The following is a 16,609-nucleotide window of genomic DNA, read 5'->3' on the forward strand; positions in this document are numbered from 1 at the left end:
ACTTAAGTTATGATAGGAAAATCAGCCAACATTTTGACTTGTGTGAATAATTCTGGCAGTGGAATTTATGTTAATATTGATACAATAATGTCATAGGTATGTTAATTAGAAATTACTGTATGCTTAATTACAGATTATGCAAAAAGCAATCGAAAATATTCTTGGAATCCAGATATTGAACATGAAACATATTCTCATACTTTTGTGTCTGTAACATCATAGGTAATCCTTTAGTCGTTATTAAAGTATATTGTTACTGTTTTTAAAAATGACAGAATTGCAGTACCAAATTTGTCTTTGCAAGTGACTTCATAACTTACATATTTTAATGGGAAAGGGGTGTGAAAATTATGTGGCAAAATTAATTCAGTTTTCACACCTAGGTAGAGTATAATCACAGCCCATTCTCAACTAATTTCCTTCTGTACTGCTTTTTGGGACCTGCCTTGTTTAAAACTTCACATGGAGAAACCGAAAGATTAATGTTAAAATTGGCCAGTCGCAGTAGCTGAGCGGTCTAAGGCGTGCACTGTCTTTGCTCGCTGTGAAGCTGGGATCAAGGGTTCAAATGCCACTCAGGACATGAATGTTTGGTGTTTGTGTGTGTTTTTCGTTTTTCCATGTTTGTGTGCAGGTAGAGGCTTTGCGATGAGCTGATCTCCTGCTGAAGGAGCCATACTGAATGTCTTAGATCTAGAAAACTGAAGTCAGAGTTTCATGGAGGTAGGCCAAGGCCCAAATTGGGGCTGTAGCATCAAAGGAAAAATATGGTAAAATTAATTTTCTCTGACAGGTTGCATGTGGTTTCAAGCACAGTGCAGTGGTAACAGCTGATGGGAAATTGTTTACATTTGGGAATGGTGATTATGGTCGACTAGGTTTGGGTACTACAGCAAACAAGAAACTGCCGGAACGCGTGACAGCACTGGAAGGCCACAGTGTTGGACAGGTTGCATGTGGATTGAATCACACAGTATGTGTGTCTTCTGATGGCAACCTAGTGTGGGCATTCGGTGATGGAGACTATGGAAAGCTAGGGCTAGGAAACACAGCCACAAAATCAACTCCACAGGTAACTAGAATTGACATTAATTCTTCATAAATAAAACTAACTTAGATCATAGTACACATGAAATGATTCTAGGACAAGTTAAACTGTCTGAAAGTTTTCCAAATTCTTCTCACTCATTTTTATTAAACTAGTACCTTCATTCCCTTTCTATACCATGCATTGCTGTGTATCCTGACATTAGCGTGCTGTTTAATATGTTGGTTAAATCCTCCAGTTCTATTTGACCATCCGTGCATCTGCCTGCCTTGGCAATTGTGAAGCAGTGTATTTCTCTGGAAGTAGCACCAGTGATGTACCACAGATGGTAGGATAATAATGCTTAATATTATGTTGGTATTGTTTTAGAAAGTTGATCTGCTTTGTGGTGTTGGTGTGAAGCGTGTCTGCTGTGGAACACAGTTCACTGTATTCCTTACACAGGATGGACATGTTTTCACATGTGGGATGGACCGTCTCATTGGCCAGCCTGACTCTAGGGCTCGTGGTCACACCAAACCACAGCAGGTTAGTACTATATGCAGTATAGATGAGGACACTTCATATGATGCTGATGGTGGTGATTCATGTCTTGAGTGACATTAATGGTAGCCATTGGTTGCCCTTCTATATACTGTTTACTTCATCCTGCATGCTTTAATAGACTGCTTGTTGCTCTTTCAGTGTCGCTGTCAGTGTAATTTCTGTTGCTGATGGTATGAGTTCTGTATATACACTCTGTCTGAAGTATATTTGTTATATATGCCATTTCTGGGCTTGGACCCCTGCCTGTTTTCCAGATGTTGATTGTCATATCAACAATTTTCTTTTATTAATTCTCATGTCAGTACACAACACTAATTAGTATCCAAAAGGTCCAGATTTTAATTCTGATCACTGTCATAAGAAATTAAAGTAACTTTAAAAGAAACAACGTCATAATGACAATCAGTTCCTTGAAGGTGGATGGTAACAGATGGATATGCTGACATTTATTTTGTTCATTCGAGGAATATTTCAGAGCTAAGTAGGCAATGTAGCATTGAATTAGAGGATAATTATGAATGATGAACTGAGAAGGGCATAGAGGGTTGTGATTTAAGGTATTAACACTTGTCATGCAACTGACAAGATAACAATAAGTGCTCAGTCAGCATAGAGGGTCTCTGAGGAAAGAAATGAATCAAAGACCTCCTGAGTATGAAGCAGAAATGCTTGTGACTTGACAGCAATGCTCAGTATGCTAAAATGTTGTGCATATCCTGTGTATTTCAGGCAATAGGCAGTAAAGTGCTTATGTCAGGAAGGTGCCATTTTCTTTTGTTTCAGTGTTTTATATGTTATTTCATCAGTTCAGAGCTAATTGTTTTTCTTTCATTGTCTTAGGTTCCGGCTTTGAACGGTCATTTTGTTGAAGAGATAGCAGTTGGGGCAGAGCATGCACTTGCCCTGACATCTACTGGTGATGTCTGGGGATGGGGCAATAATGGTGATGGCCAGCTTGGTCTTGGTCACACAGCCATTGTGAGAGAGCCACAGTTGGTTACAGCTCTTTCAGGGAAAGGTGCTAAACAGGTTAGTGTTGCTTCTTGATTGGTGAATGATACCAGCATTCAGATAATGGTCACTTTGTGGTGAGACTTTCACCATTAGATATAACATCTGTTCAACTGTCTTTTAAGAGCATCAGTTGAGTTAATATACTTGATAAGTTATTTCAACTGCTTTGGATTGATTAGTACATAGAATTTTTCATACTAATCTGTTTCATTGTATTAATTACATTAATTATTAGAAACTTTAAAGATAAAACCTTTGGTAGCTAAATTAGAAAGAAATATCAACTAAGGCAGTGTGACAGTGTGTTAAGAATGGAAGAAGTTAAAATTCAGAATGACTGTTTTAAATATAGATGTTTGGAAGATGTTCTTGATAAAGGTAAAACTTGATATGAGAAATGCAAGTAGAAAGATATCCAAAAGATGACGAGAGGTCTCTGCAAAAATAGAGATAGGCATAAGACACTGCAGTAAACCATAGAGCTTGGAAATATGAGATGGGGAGAGAAGTCTGGAAATAATAAGAAATAAAGTATTGCCTCCAAATGGCAGTGGAACAAATTTGTTTCTGTATCATCACGTCAATGTTGGATGTACTTCATTTTCTATTGAAGATGCAGAAGTGTATGGTTGCTTAATGAATTACTGTCTCAAAAACAACTGTTTTGAAGTATTAAGTTCCTGCAGAAAATTTAATGCTCTCTCTGATAATAAAAATTACTGAATGCTCTAAACATTCGGTAAACTGTTTTATTAATCAGATTTCTACTGGAAGGACACACAGTGCGGCATGGACATCCCCTCCATTGCCCAGACGAAGTCCAGGAGTGTCGATACCTCTGCGATTTGGTCTACCAGCACACATCCCCCCTCAGTATGGCCACCTTCAAGGAACATCCATTGTTGCAATACAGGCACGACTGAGACTTCTGTATCGCTTCTCTGACATTCTGTACGCATGCTGGAGATTGTTACCTCTCTGCCCACAGGTCAGGCCACTGTTAACATTAACTAGCTTTGATTTGAATGTATTTAGTTTTTTAACTTTCAACTTACAATTTTTATCACATTTTATCGTACCTATGTAGACGTTTTTATGGTAAACCGACAAAATTAAAATTATCGTTTTAGTGAAATAATATCCTACATTATTTTACATTTCTAATTTTTAAGCTTCTTACTAGCTGGTAGGTAGGGTTGTCTTAGATTAGAATGTATTCATCTAAATATGTGATAATGAAATGTATGGTATATATGAAGTCCTCTTATAGAAGTTTTTACATAACAACAGTTGTTGTTACTTAATCATATAAACTGCACTTTACATTATGTATTGATTTTGATAATTTTTATAGCAGTATGAATGGCTGACCCCATCTCTCCGTACTTTCACATCATCTCGTTTGCGACCACTGTTAGCCCCAAGAGTCTACACTTTACCTTTAGTTCGAAGTGTGGGTCGTACCATGGTGCAGGGTCGAAACTATGGTCCACAAGTGACAGTTCGAAGACTGGCAACAAGAGGCCGTCGCTGCAAACCAATATTTGTGCAAGTTGCACGTCAAGTAGTTAAAATGAAGCCAGCAGAACTTCGTTTACCATCCAGGGCATGGAAGGTAAGTAGTACATGATAAGCAGTCATAGTTAGAGTTGGGGTGGGGCCATTTATTAATTACAGAGCATCCTACATTTGTCAATGTAATGGATTACAATTAACAGCATAAGATTACTCAGCTACTTAAAAATACAATATCACTTCATGAATGCAATATTATTGAGCTGAGAAGAAGCTATTGAATATATGAATTTTATAGAATGTGGATTAAGATTTCACTGTAGTTTCAAACTCAAAATCTCTAAAAGTCCAAGTCCTGCAGAAAGAGTTACAGATACCCACTGGACAGAAGGTTCTGACATCTCCAGAGCCAGGCTTAAAAATTTCCTTTTTATGAGGGGCAGTCAAATGAAAAGGGTCAGAAGCCAAAACATATTAAAGAATAAAAATAAAGGTATTTCTTACCTCAAAAGTAACCTCCAAAACTGTTAATACATTTATCCCACTGGGAGATAAGACGGTCAATCCCATCCTTGAAAAAACTTGTGGGCTGTCTGCAGAACCACATCTTTACCCAGCCACACCCATCTTCATCCGATGCAAACCGATGTCCACGAATGTCTCTCTTCAGGTCTCCAAAAGTGTGTAAATCACGTGGGGAGAAAACTGGGCTGTAGGGGGGATGTTGAAGCACTTCCCACCCAAATCTCTGTAGCGTATTCCTCACAGAGTTGGCAGTGTGGGGGCGTGCATTATCGTGAAGAAGGATACTGCTGTTCGATAGCATTCCAGGGCATTATGACTTTATGACATGTCTCAGTTTCTGCAAAGTGTCTTCATAGAGCTGTGCACTGATTGTGGCCCCATGCTCGAGAAATTTGACAAGCAGAGGGTCCTTGCAGTCGAAGAAGATCATCATCATCACTTTACCGGAACTTGTGTGTATGACTCTGGATTTCTTTGGTGGGGGAGAATTTACGTGTTTCCACTGTTGTCTCTGCTGTTTGCTCTCGGGTTCAAAAACGTGGCACCAAGTTTTGTCCACAGTGGCAATACGGGACAGAAAAGCATACTCTTCGTTATGGTATCGTTGCAAGTGACCCAGTGATGCAGCCATTCTCTGAGCCTTCTGTTCCTCCATGAGTTGATGTGGAACCCACTGCGCGCAGATTTTGCAATACAGCAGGTGTTTTGTCACAATGGCGTGTATGGAACCGTGACTTATTCCCATCAAAAGACTAATTTCTTCCACAGTGATCTGTCGGTTTGTCCGAATATGACCACCTAACACAGCAATAACATCAGGAGTGATGACATGATGAGCCTGTCCAGGGCAAGCATCATCTTGCAGTGACACACGTCCCTTTTGGAATCTTATGCCATGCCAGCACACGCAAACGTGACATGGTGTATTCGCCATAAACAACAGACATGTGACGATGAATTTCTTGTCCTCCTACTCCTTCAGCAGTCAGAAAGTGCACTACACTTCGCTGTTCTTCTTTACCCGCCACCATACTGATGTTGGACGACCACACTTAGCGCTAACCTTACTTCCAGCACAATAAACAAGTGACTAGTGTGCAAGGACACGTCACTGTGCTTTCCCGAGTCCCCACCAGTTGTTCATACCGAAAGCAAATTCCAGTGTTACCACCTTGGGTGCCATGTGAGTTATGTGTGGTGACCCGTTTTCATTTGACTGCCCCTTATACCAGGAACTGAACCGTAGTCATCCAGACCATAGCTGGTCACTTTACTGACTGAATTATTCTGGCTTATTGTAAACCTATAGTAAGGCACATACATATAAGATGTTGATATTTTGCTTTCGATTCCTGTTACCCTTTTAGGTAAAGGTTAACATTTTCGCTTTTGAGATTTGTTATGTATAATCCCTCCTCCCCCCAAAATTGTAAACTCTCAACCTAGAAGAAGAAAACATTTAGGAAACTGTCTAAAGTTTTGGAAATATTTTATTTTGTTATTCCCCTGACATATCAGGCAGGCCATTGCTGGGAATAGTGATATGAAGTTGTGATAAGCATTGCAAAACGATCGTCATGTTGTATAGGTGAAACTAGTTGGTGAAGGAGCTGATGATGCTGGTGGAGTGTTTGATGATACCATCACCGAAATGTGTCAGGAGCTTATCAGTGGTGCAGTGCCCCTGCTAGTGCCCACACAGAATGCAACTAATGATACTGGCTACAACCGTGACCGCTACCTGCTTAATCCAACTCTGTGTACAGCCCAGCACCTTTCTTGGTTCAAATTCCTTGGTAAGCTGATTTCTTTGTTGATAGTTTCATCACTCAATTGTAATTGTGGGACTGATAATGAGAGAGAACTAGAGAGAACTACAGTATGATATGCCTGTAATAAAAATCTATTGCTTTGGATATGTAGGCTGAAGAGGAAACATTCATTCAAAATTATGGTTGATGAACCTCTTGAAAAGAGGTCACCTGGAAGATGGATACATAGGTGGGAGGAGAATATTAGAATGGATTTATTGAAAAAATATTTTTATGATGTTGACTGAATTAAGTTTCACTAAAGGGAATGTAGGGCTTCTGTTTTGGGTTGTGTACTACCTCAGAAGTGTTGCTGTCATGTGTTACTTGCAGATGTTGAACATAACACCTTTACTTTCATTAGTCCTATTTCATGTGAAATTGAATTAACTAAATTAATTGTTGAAATTGGGAATACAGATACATGGTTTGTTGTGAATTTTCAGGAATTCTGTTTGGAGTTGCAGTGAGAACCAAGAAACCACTTGCAGTTCCTCTGGCTCCGTTCGTATGGAAGCTGTTGGTAGGAGAGCCACTCTCAATAGATGACCTTGAAGAGACAGACAGTCTTTATGCCCAGAGTCTGAGGGCCATCAGGGATATTCACCAATCTGGTGTTACTGAAGCCACATTCCATGAAGTAATTAACACTGTACACTTATATATGGATTATTTGTTGTTAAGAAAAGACTACAGATCTTAGAGGCCTTTAATTCTTGTAGTGCCATTTAAGAAGTCTTGTTCTTCTCATACTGTCCATGACTTCGGGTTTGGCTGATATCAGTGGAATATGCAGTTGATTTGGTCAGGTCCAGTAACTGAGATGTATGGGTATAANGTTTAAGAAGTCTTGTTCTTCTCATACTGAGCTGTAACATACTGTCCATGACTTCGGGTTTGGCTGATATCAGTGGAATGTGCAGTTGATTTGGTCAGGTCCAGTAACTGAGATGTATGGGTATAACAGGGCCACAGATATGGTGTATGAGTCACTTTCCCTCTCACATTAGAGCAGTAACTACATTGCTTAGGTCTGTGGGGTTTGTGTCTGTCTTGTCAATACTTCAATGACAACCCAGTTCTTCGGAAAAGTTTGTTGGTCCTGAAAAGGACCGTGGTTGCTGAGATGCTTGACCGGTGAGGTAGCACAGCGCGCGCCGGTAGGGAGAGAGGTTAGTTGCGGTGATTTTACTGGCCACAGCGCGGCCGTTGCTGGAGGTTGCTTGATTGCTGTGCGCCAGGTGAGTTGAAGTTGCATGGTCGCACAGCACGGTTGTAGGAGTGATGAGGCAGTGGCTACGCCAGATGGCCAATGAGTCGGACAGGGACATGACCACCGGCGAGTCCAGGCGAGGTGCCCCAGTGAGTTGGGTGTGAGAGCCGGAGGGCTGAGGCAATCGTGCCTGGCGCAGCCTCCCGATGCTTCTGAAGACCGAGCGCTGGCGATGAAGCCTGCTGGCTGATGTTGCTTGAGTGTGGCTTGATCGTAGACTGAAGTCAGACTGATGCTGCCGGTTTGTGGCTGCTCCTTTTTATACACTGCTCAGTGGGCGGAGCAAAACTTGAAAATGAGGAGGAAGAATTTGCAGGGCGCTGATTGGCTAGCGCGCGTGATGATGTAGATGCGGGGCTAGCTGCGAGCGCAGTATAAATGCGAACGTTTGGAGCAAGTTGATTGGTTAGCGCGCGTGATGGTGAAAAAGTGAGCACAGTAGAAATAGCGTGATATGTGGGATGTCCCCACAGATGCTTCTTGCCATATTTCTCCTTGTCCACATCCCAGAGGCCAGGTCTAATAATGTGACCTGTAGTTACATTCCCTCTATAAAATTACAATGAAAAATAAATCAGAAATTGCTTGTTTCAACTAAATGTTTAAGTTTTGCTTTAATAGTAAATCCTCTTTTGTGTGTGTGCATGTGCATGCATGCGTGCATGTATTGTGATATGGAGTATGTGTTGTTAGGTATAGCTGATGTGGTGGTGTAAGTGGATAAGAGCTTAGAAGCAAAGTACGCCAAAATATTGTGGAGTATAGACCCATTGCTACACAAAGACCCTGAAACAAACAACAAGACAACAGCCATTGCTATGCAACAGCCTGGTAAACATGCCTCTATAACAATAGATTTACTGTTGGAAAAAGTGTTTTCTGCTTGGTTCATGCAAAGGGGTTATAATGAATACAATTGGGGTGACCCAGTTAGTTGAGAGTTGTCATTCAGTTGAGAGTGGAGTTCTGCATGGAAGGCTGTGAAGGTAGAACCTGAGCACATGAAACTAAAGAATCTCCACTGTTAGAAGCCATTGCCAGGGAATGACTGATGAAGACACAGCAGGCTGGAAAAAGGCTTAGTAGGTGCTAAGGCTGCTTAGGGCTATTCTGAAAGTAACCTCCAGTCACCTGTTAACAAGAGAAGAAATGAGAAAAAGAAAGTTACTGTGAACGAAAAATGCATACATATTTAAGCTGGTTCTCAACATAGTCACTGCCAGTATTGAGACACTTGTTTTATCAAGAAATAAGTTTTTGTATGTCTGTGTCAAAGAAGTAAACACTGTAAACAGTGCCTGATGCACAAAGGGTTTCTGGAGCACTCATGTTTTTAGCATGAAGAAAGCATATAACAGCACAAATTTTGCAGCTGGCAGGATTATCAATGAAAGGACACATCATAACGCACTCTGTAGAGACATGGACAAACACCAGGTGTCCAGTTATGTGATGGTTTATAAGGCAGTGAGTCGTGTGACACTACGTTGCATGTGCGAGCTCCCCCCCCCCTACATTAGTTCCCTAAAATAAATGGAGGTTACTTTCTGAATAGCCCTTATATGAAATATATTTATGTTTATGTGAGAGCAGATTGACATTTTCAAGTGATGTACTTTAAATGACTTCTTGTATTCCAGGTGATTCCTCTGGAATGTTTTGAAGGAACCAGTTGCACCAATCAACTGGTGCCTATTGTTGCCGGTGGAAGGAGCATTCCCCTCACTTTCCACAATCGTTTGCAATACGTAGAGCAAGCCATTTATTTTCGTTTACACGAACTAGATCTTCAGGTAATGCACACATATTACAATTACAGGCTGCATCGATTAGCGTGTAGTGGTTATGTGCTATAGAGCACACTGCCCTGCCCTTATCAACAAAATTAAATTGATGATTTCTTCCAATTCACTTGTTCTAATTAGAGGACATTAAATCAGAATGTGGAAAGTTCAGTTATTCAACTAGTAATTTTGTTACAGTTCACTATTACATTCTGGTCTAATATGTCCTAATTTTAATAGTTTACTTTTGTCAGTTGAGAAGTGGGTCTCATACATGGGTGGTCACCAAGCCCTCCATAAGAACATAAATTATGGTATTGTCTGATATGATACACGGTTACATTTTACCAGAAGGTTTAATAAGTAATTGATTTAAAATTGTAATTAATACATTGATTTATCCAGTATTAGCAATGTTCAATATTAAGTTCTGGGACCAGAGTATTTTCAGCTATAGAAAAATACAGTGAAAATTGATGTTTGTTCCAACTTTGAATTGACTGAACTAAGCACACACAAAGTCTGTGAATACTTCAGAATAGAAACTGTTTGCATATTCATGGAAACCGTCAACTGGAATTAAATAAAGTATTGGTCAGTATAGTGACAGGCTGTAGGCTGGATGGCTAGGGTTCAATTCCTGGCAAAGGCAAGAGATTTTCTCTTCTTCACAATGTCCAAACTGGCTTTGGGGCCCACCCAGCCTCCTATCCGACAGGAACTGGGGCTTTGTTGCCAGGGAGTAAAGCGGTTGGGGAATGTACCTTACCACTTACTCTATATAGTGCTGAGAATGATGAAACCATACCTCCACTCCCCCATGTGTCTTCAGGGCATGGTTTTTAATTAAATGAGCACAGCGACAACTTTTATACATTTTTATGTCCTGGTGGTAAGTTTGAATGTGTTTTTCATTTACAAGTAATCAAAAGCTGAAGACGCTGTGTGGAATAACAACACTTGTAGGTGTTACATTTAAACTGAATAATAATTCAGTATATTTTATTAACACCTTTTGTTTCTTCTTTCCGTAGGTGGCAGCTGTGAGAGAAGGAATGGCATGGATCATCCCTGTTCCACTTTTATCACTAGTTACAGCTCAACATTTAGAGCAACTGGTTTGTGGATTGCCTCACATATCAATCCAACTGCTCAGAAGAGTTGTAAGGTAGCAATTTTTATTTTAATCTGTCACAGCATACATGTTCCAGCCATTGTTGCCCCAGTCATCTATTGTGAATATTCTCTGCTGATAAGATTATTTGCATAACCAGTACGGACCTTGTATATATCCCAATTTTAGGTTGTCCGGAGATAGAGACTAGCTCTGACTATTGGACCCAACTGAGTAGGTTTTACCTGAAGGCGGGGACAGAATACAGCCCCCGAAACGTGCTTTTGAAAGAAACGGGACGGTTTTTTAAGAACAGACAAGATGATGAATAATGTCCAACAACATATTAATTGTAACAGTTCTCTGCTGAGCTTATTCTATGTTGATAGCTGCAGTAGTGGTCAATTTGTGGAATCACAAAAGTTTGCACAGAATCTGATATGCAGAAACTTTAGTAGAAATAGCTGCAGAAATTTAGGTCTGCGTTTTTTCAGGTATCGAGAGCTTGATGAAAATAACTTACTTGTACAATGGCTGTGGGACATCCTGGAAGGGTTTACTAATGCAGAAAGGGTTCTCTTCATGAGATTTGTCTCTGGTAGATCTCGCCTACCAGCCAACTTAGCTGACTTATCTCAGAGGTTCCAGGTATGTTTTCTGGTAGACAAACTATACTAAGGAGAGAAACCTGATAAGGCAATTCTGAGTAATCTGGTTTGTAGAGACTGTGAGACTAAAATACCAGATACTATGTGAGATTTCAGGTTTTCACAATATAACATCCTAGAAGTCAGTAATCACAAAATATTATGTTCTCAGGAATTAAATATTTAATGTTATTTTTTTTCTGAAACTTCACTCTAAATACTTCTGCTCTCAGTATTTTGAATTATTAACCCCTTTCGCAGTATTTATGTATGTAATGCTCATCCTTCAAATTCTGTGTGAGTTCTCTACCAAATGTTTCTCCCTTTTTTGTATAATGTATTTGATCCAGTTCCTTGACATGACAGTGACTAATAATCAGTGCAGTTAAATAAACGTTTAAGCCATTAACATAATTTAAACAGAGTTTTTAACGTTTTTAAAACATACTATGTGTAATATACAGACTGCCTCTGTGGTCTAGTGGTTGGAGTTCCTGCCTACAGATCCAGAGGTCCAGGTTCGATTCGCAGCACTACCAGATTTTCTGAGAAGTAGTGGGTCTGGAACGGTGTCCACTCAGCCTTGTGAGGAAAATTGAGGAACTACTTGAATGGAAAAGTAGTGGCTCCAGTCTAGAAAACCGAAATTACGGTCGTGGGGATTTGTTGCACTGACCACATGACACACCCTCTATCCCCTAAAGTTGGCACTAACTTCACCGACAAGCGGTGGTTGCTCAGTTGTTATAGTCTGCTTGTGGACTCGAGCCACCGAGTTTGCTCTCTTTTGTATGTGTAATATACAAACAGCAGTCACTTGTGGTTTGTACTTACGAGATATCCAATTGAAAATGGGTTGGGGGACTTCCTATCCTGCTGAAGAACTTCATGACTTCCTTCTTCCAGGAAGATGTTTAGATAGTAGCTCAAAATAGATCATGACTACCGTTTCATACATCACTCCTACCATGCTATTTAAATTTAATTTTATCCCACATAACTTCTTCAGTTGATACAACATTAAAGTTTTATAGAGTTATAACATGAGCCGACATACCTGACTCTTCAAAATCACTGACTTCTTAAAAATTAAATTATTCTTTACTTCATTTTGTAATTATATATCCTGTTCCATTCTGGATTAAATCTTGTGGGAAAATTTATGAGATATAAGTCAATATATAATTAATTTATGATGAATATATTGAATGCAGTGGGCTGTAATACAGGCTGACCTGCCATATTTAATTGGTTCCAATGGTAAGAGAAACTTGAGGGCAAAATATTTATTCCAGTAATTATTCAGATATTTATATTTCTACTTATTACTTTAATTCTGCTCAGGTGATGAAAGTTGATCGTGCACCAGATGGTTTACCTACGGCACAAACATGTTTCTTCCAATTGCGCCTGCCTCCTTACAGCAGCCAGGAGATCATGGCAGAACGTCTTCGCTATGCAATCAACAATTGTCGGTCAATTGACATGGACAACTACATGTTGGCTCGAAATACAGACATGGGTCAGGCATCTGATGATGAATATTAACGTGAAACCACACCAAGAGTTCTGAGGGTAGAACATGTTACAGTTATGTGAAAGCTGGTATTGAGGCAGAATGGAGTAACAAACCTATGCAATTTTTGTGTTAATGCTTCTAAAGGTTTACTAGCAGTGATCTTTAATATTTCTTTACAAGGATATCTTTATTCTGTAGTTTTATGCTGAATAGTTTAAAAGATTGTCAACTCTGTCCAATGTGATTGATAAATGTTTTTTTCTCTTTTTTAATCTTTCATCCTTGACATGTTTCAGTCTGAGAGACCATCTTCAGAAGGACGTGTCAAAGATGAAAGATTACAAAGGAGAAAAAGCATATATCAATCACACTGGATGGAGTTGATAATATTTTATACTATTGCTAGTGTGACGGACCAGGCTGAACCAAATCAAATTCATGCTTAATATTATGGCTTTGCATTTGCTGTGCATAACACGTTATAATGCCAAAACTGAAAAGTATTTCTCATCAGTAAGGCATGTAATTAATTTCTTCTCTCTGATGAATAAGAGTGCCTTCAGCCATAATTCTGATGGATTCCAGTTACCGGAAATAATATTGATAAGCTGGTTTAACTGTGTCTGTGATACAGCCATAACAGTATTGTATGTAGTTTTCCTGGAACACAGCATTGAATCATGATCTAATGACCTTTGTATGGAAGTCCGTAATTTTCATTTTTAAATCTTTGTACACTCGGTTCCTAAGATATACCAGAACATATTTCTTTTTTATATCTTGATTCTTCATTATACATACTTTCATTAATAACTTCTGCTTTCGTATACAAATTTGATACCGTGCACATAACTGTTGAAGTGGTTGATGAGCTGCATTCATTACAGATAGTATAAGTATTGAGTTCTGTGAAGGGCACTGACATGTCAAATTTTGTCATTCATACTGGCTTGCATTGTAGCCACTAGAAGTGCTAATTCAAACCCTGTATTATGGTTTGAAATCAGAGTAATTTTTTCAGTTAGTGTTCTTTTAAATTCCATGACTGGTTACTGTACATCCTAGTATTCTACATTACATTGCCCTTTGCTTTCTTTTTAGTTTCATGTAAAATTATGTTAACATCTTTGAATCCCCTTGCCTCCCTATAATACATACATATATGTATATGTCTATCATAAATATTGCAAAGCCTCCAAGATGTAACATCAGTTTTCATGTATTCATATAGGGTATGAAACAGATACTCATGTGATATGTTGCAGAAGATAATGTGTTTCTTATTATTCATATATATTCAAATTGCTGAAATACTGCCATTTGATGTGCAATAACGAAGTCTAGAGGTCACATCTCTGTGCTCTTAGGTACGTTTATGATAATAGTTCATTATAAAACAAGATGTCATGTTTCTCAAAGGTTTTGTGATTTACTCCTCAGATTATATGGGTAATGTGACTACAGTGAACCTATCCTCAAAACTGTAGAACAGTGATTCTCCATCTGTGATGTGCAGCACTTGTGGGAGTTCCATTAAATTGTTTCAGGAGATTTAAAAACTTTGGAATAGAGGTTCTCGAGTTTTTCATAAAACCCCCTAGACCCTAGTCTGGTTTGTTAGTGCTCCTATTAAGGAAGATACACTTTATTTATATGCTGTAAAAAAAGTATTTCTAACACTTTAGATTGGTAAGAAGTGAAGAAGAAGAAGAAGAAGACTGCCTCTGTAGTCTAGTTGTCAGAGTTCTTGGCTACAGATCCAGAGGTCCAGGTTCGATTCCTGGCCCTACCAGATTTTCTGAGAAGTAGTGGGTCTGGAACGGGGTCCACTCAGCCTCATGAGGATAATTGAGGAGCTATTTGAAGGAAATAGCGGCTCCGGTCTAGAAAACCGAAATTAACGGCTGTGGGGATTTGTTGCGCTGACCACGCGACACCCTCTGTTCGTAAAAGTTGGCACTAATCCAAGATTAATGACCATGTGACACCCTCTGTCTGCAAAAGTTGGAACTAACTTAGCCGACAAGCAGCAGTCACCACAGGCCACAGAGTTTTTTAAAGAAGTGAAATACAATTTCTTTTTCTGGATAGTGTATCATGCATTATATATATATATATATATACACACACAGAAGTAGCATAGCAGCTGAAAAGAAAAGGAAATTAAAAGGTTTGATCATTTATTATTGGGGTGCAGATGCCATGGACTGCATCACTACTGTACCCAGAGTCCAATGACATAATTCTTCAGGTCAGCTTTTGTTTCAGTACTGAATGCATATATATATAAAAAATGGGGTAGCTCAGTCAGTATAGTGACAGGCTATGGGCAGGAAGGCCCAGGTTTGATTCCCAGCAGTGCAAGATTCTTTTCTTCTCCACAGCTTCCAGACCAACTCTGGGACCACCCAGCCTCCCATTCAGTGGGTACTGGGGTTCTCTTCCTTGGGGGTAAAGTGGCAGGGCCATGAAGCTTACCATTCACCTCCATCTAATGCTAAGATCAAAGAAGGTGGAGCTGTATCTCCACTCCTCCATACGTCTTCATGGCATAATCCTTACCTAGCTAAGCACAGGAACAGCTTCACCTTTTTACCTTTACTGAATGCATATGCACTTTGTGTTTTCTGTCTGCCTTGAGAAGAAATCCTTTAAAAGGATTAGGTTGGCAGGTGAAGGAGACCACAGACAAGGTTTCTAAATCCCACGCAGTAAATAGATAAGGGTTATGTAGGGACACTTTATCACATTAGTAGGTGGTAAAGGGCATCCAGCATGTAAGGTTGAGAACCTTACTGCTATATGTGAGCTGATTGCCTAGAAGATGTGGTAGCCTCAATGTCTCAACCTTATGGACTTTCATGGCCAGTTACCTATCTTCTAGCTTTTATCACATTCATACCTATGGAAGTAGGCTTGAGATATTATCTTGTTGAAAAACTACATGTGAACATCCTACAGGGACTGTACCATCAGTTATAATTGAGAACATCCAGGTAAGTGAGAACAGTTTTGTAACATTTATAAGAATACAGTTGTGTCCAAAGTAAAGTTTGAGAATTTCTGATGCAGACAATTTCTATATATATGATATAAATTCCGTAGCAAATGTAACACTTTATTGTAGTTCTTGTTCACACTACATGTTTCGGCTGCAACTGGCCGTCATCAGGTGTATTTCACTTCATGTAGCTGTCACACTGTCACGGATATTGATCGATGACAGAACAATGAACAATTGGCAATCTGGAGTTTAAATATTAATATTGAGTGCAGTGTGACAGCTACGTGAAGTGAAATACACCTGATGATGGCCGGTTGTGGCCGAAACGTAGTGTGAAAGAAGGGGAACAAGAACTACAATAAAGTGTTACATTTGTGATGGAGTTTGTATTATACATATAGAAGTGTGGATAAGAATAATGTTTTCTGCCACTTCGTGTCAAAGCACATTTATCTATACCATCTGAATATTGTGTGCAAGACCACAAACAAAGGTCTGTATGTATACAGTAAGTGAAGGATTATACAAGAACATCTCTGTGTTAGATTGAGACCTATGGTCTCAGATATAAAGGAAGCACTGTGATATATATTATCAAAGCCTGTATTACACAGATGCTAGATTTTTTTATCTTGAAGCAAGGATGAAAACTTTCTTCTCATGTTACATAATTCCGTTTGTCAGAGGTGGTAATTTTATTACATATGTGACATCAAATATATATATATATTAAAACACTTGAAAATGGTACCTTTCATTATGCATAAATGCCATATGGGAGATCTAGAGCTTCAGATAATATGGAAAGT

The 16,609-nt window shown here is 39.2% G+C and overlaps 1 protein-coding gene across 2 annotated transcripts in view; it reads left to right on the forward strand.

Moving 5' to 3' along the window:
* The window catches only part of LOC111873865 (probable E3 ubiquitin-protein ligase HERC1), a 95,105-nt gene extending 80,585 nt beyond the window's left edge, over nucleotides 1-14,520 (forward strand). The window contains exons 62-72 of one of the 2 annotated variants that reach the window (XM_023868904.2): nucleotides 794-1,072; nucleotides 1,418-1,576; nucleotides 2,435-2,623; nucleotides 3,369-3,596; nucleotides 3,963-4,223; nucleotides 6,237-6,444; nucleotides 6,906-7,099; nucleotides 9,373-9,525; nucleotides 10,551-10,684; nucleotides 11,125-11,278; nucleotides 12,622-14,520. In XM_023868904.2, the coding sequence (XP_023724672.1) occupies nucleotides 794-1,072; nucleotides 1,418-1,576; nucleotides 2,435-2,623; nucleotides 3,369-3,596; nucleotides 3,963-4,223; nucleotides 6,237-6,444; nucleotides 6,906-7,099; nucleotides 9,373-9,525; nucleotides 10,551-10,684; nucleotides 11,125-11,278; nucleotides 12,622-12,825 (2,163 nt within the window). In that variant the 3' untranslated portion in view covers nucleotides 12,826-14,520. The remainder of the gene's footprint in view (nucleotides 1-793; nucleotides 1,073-1,417; nucleotides 1,577-2,434; nucleotides 2,624-3,368; nucleotides 3,597-3,962; nucleotides 4,224-6,236; nucleotides 6,445-6,905; nucleotides 7,100-9,372; nucleotides 9,526-10,550; nucleotides 10,685-11,124; nucleotides 11,279-12,621) is intronic. The other variant, XM_033755259.1, reaches the window with a different exon arrangement.
* Nucleotides 14,521-16,609: the final 2,089 nt, after the last annotated feature.

This window comes from Cryptotermes secundus, unplaced genomic scaffold, assembly GCF_002891405.2.
Source record: "Cryptotermes secundus unplaced genomic scaffold, Csec_1.0 scaffold459, whole genome shotgun sequence".
NCBI classification, from domain to species: domain Eukaryota; kingdom Metazoa; phylum Arthropoda; class Insecta; order Blattodea; family Kalotermitidae; genus Cryptotermes; species Cryptotermes secundus.